The sequence below is a fragment of the Rhincodon typus genome, chromosome 14 (genome assembly GCF_021869965.1).
Source record: "Rhincodon typus isolate 14 chromosome 14, sRhiTyp1.1, whole genome shotgun sequence".
Lineage (NCBI taxonomy): Eukaryota > Metazoa > Chordata > Chondrichthyes > Orectolobiformes > Rhincodontidae > Rhincodon > Rhincodon typus.
This window is the reverse complement of record NC_063345.1, coordinates 68,518,915-68,520,124: the sequence shown is the minus strand read 5'-3', so window position 1 is coordinate 68,520,124 and position 1,210 is coordinate 68,518,915. Positions and strand designations below refer to the sequence as shown.

The following is a 1,210-nucleotide window of genomic DNA, read 5'->3' as shown; positions in this document are numbered from 1 at the left end:
TTTTACATTTTAATTTCCACCGAGCAGGTTCACATCAGAAAAGAAGATGACAGTGAAAGCTGAACATACTGAGGGATTCAGGGAGAACCAGTGGAGCGACAGGCCCTAGGAGATGACGTGTTGACTGTAGAGGGCAGAGATGAGGGAGAAAAGGACAGAGGAACAGGAAAGGCAAGGGATCCATCTCAGAGACTGGTTGCTCCTGGTCTCGGGGAGACCTTACTCTGTGGGAAAAATAAAGAACTAAAATAATCATTAAAGTCACCAAGGACTCCATGTACTCTCCCGGCCTTGGTTACAGACTGATTAGATGCAGCACACTGGAGTGAACACATGTCAGTTACATGTACTTCACTGGACGACATTCAATCAGAAGGTTTTTGGATCTAAATCCCACTTTAAAGCACGGAGTATAAAACCCAGGTTGTCATTCAATGCTGCACTGAGAGAATACAGGAGAGAATGATCACCTTTCTGAACGCGTCTGAAATCGAATCCATGTTTGCTCTCTCTGGTAAAAGACTGTCATTAGGCACCACATGTAAAGGAAGGTCTCTCCTAATCAATATTTATCACATGGCATGCAGAAATTCAAAGAGAATTCACTTGCCCTGTATGCCTTTGCTGTGCACAATTTGGCAGCCATGTTTCCCTACAATAAGAGCAATTATACTTCATTGGCTGTGAGGCTTTGCACTAATATAAATGCAACTTACCCTTTATTTTCTTCAAAAATACAATGTTTTAACCTGCATCAGATCACCAAGGTATTTAGGGCAGGATTAGGTTCTGTACAATAGAAAGTGTTTGAATTGCTGTATGGACTTCCAATACTTCACAGCTCCTGTTCACCAAGGTGCAGAATGCTAATGTTGAACAGCAGAAGCTTGGAAATGACCAACATTAATAGGAATGCAATCCTCGGTGAAAATTCAAACTGCACAGCCGATTATTGGTGGGTCTCCAGTTGACGAAGCTCCTGGTTTTCCATCGTCCGTAACTCTTCGCACTGTTTTGTTTTGTTAGCTTCCTTAATGTATGCCCAGTTAGCCATCAAACAGAGGAGGAAGTTTATCTGGAAAAAAGAGAGGTGAGGAGATGGGAGAAAGGGTTTTGACACCTCTTCCTCTCATACGCAGGCACGTGAAGAAAGAGTGGGAGATACACACACACACACACACACACACACACACACACACACACACACACA

The 1,210-nt window shown here is 43.1% G+C and overlaps 1 protein-coding gene across 1 annotated transcript in view; it reads right to left on the bottom strand.

The window, feature by feature from the left end:
• Positions 1-682: 682 nt before the first annotated feature.
• LOC109910689 (proteolipid protein DM alpha) overlaps positions 683-1,210 on the bottom strand; it is a 16,299-nt gene continuing 15,771 nt past the window's right edge. The window contains exon 7 of the mRNA XM_020509919.2: positions 683-1,075. Coding sequence (XP_020365508.2) covers positions 950-1,075 — 126 coding nt within the window. The 3' untranslated portion in view covers positions 683-949. The remainder of the gene's footprint in view (positions 1,076-1,210) is intronic.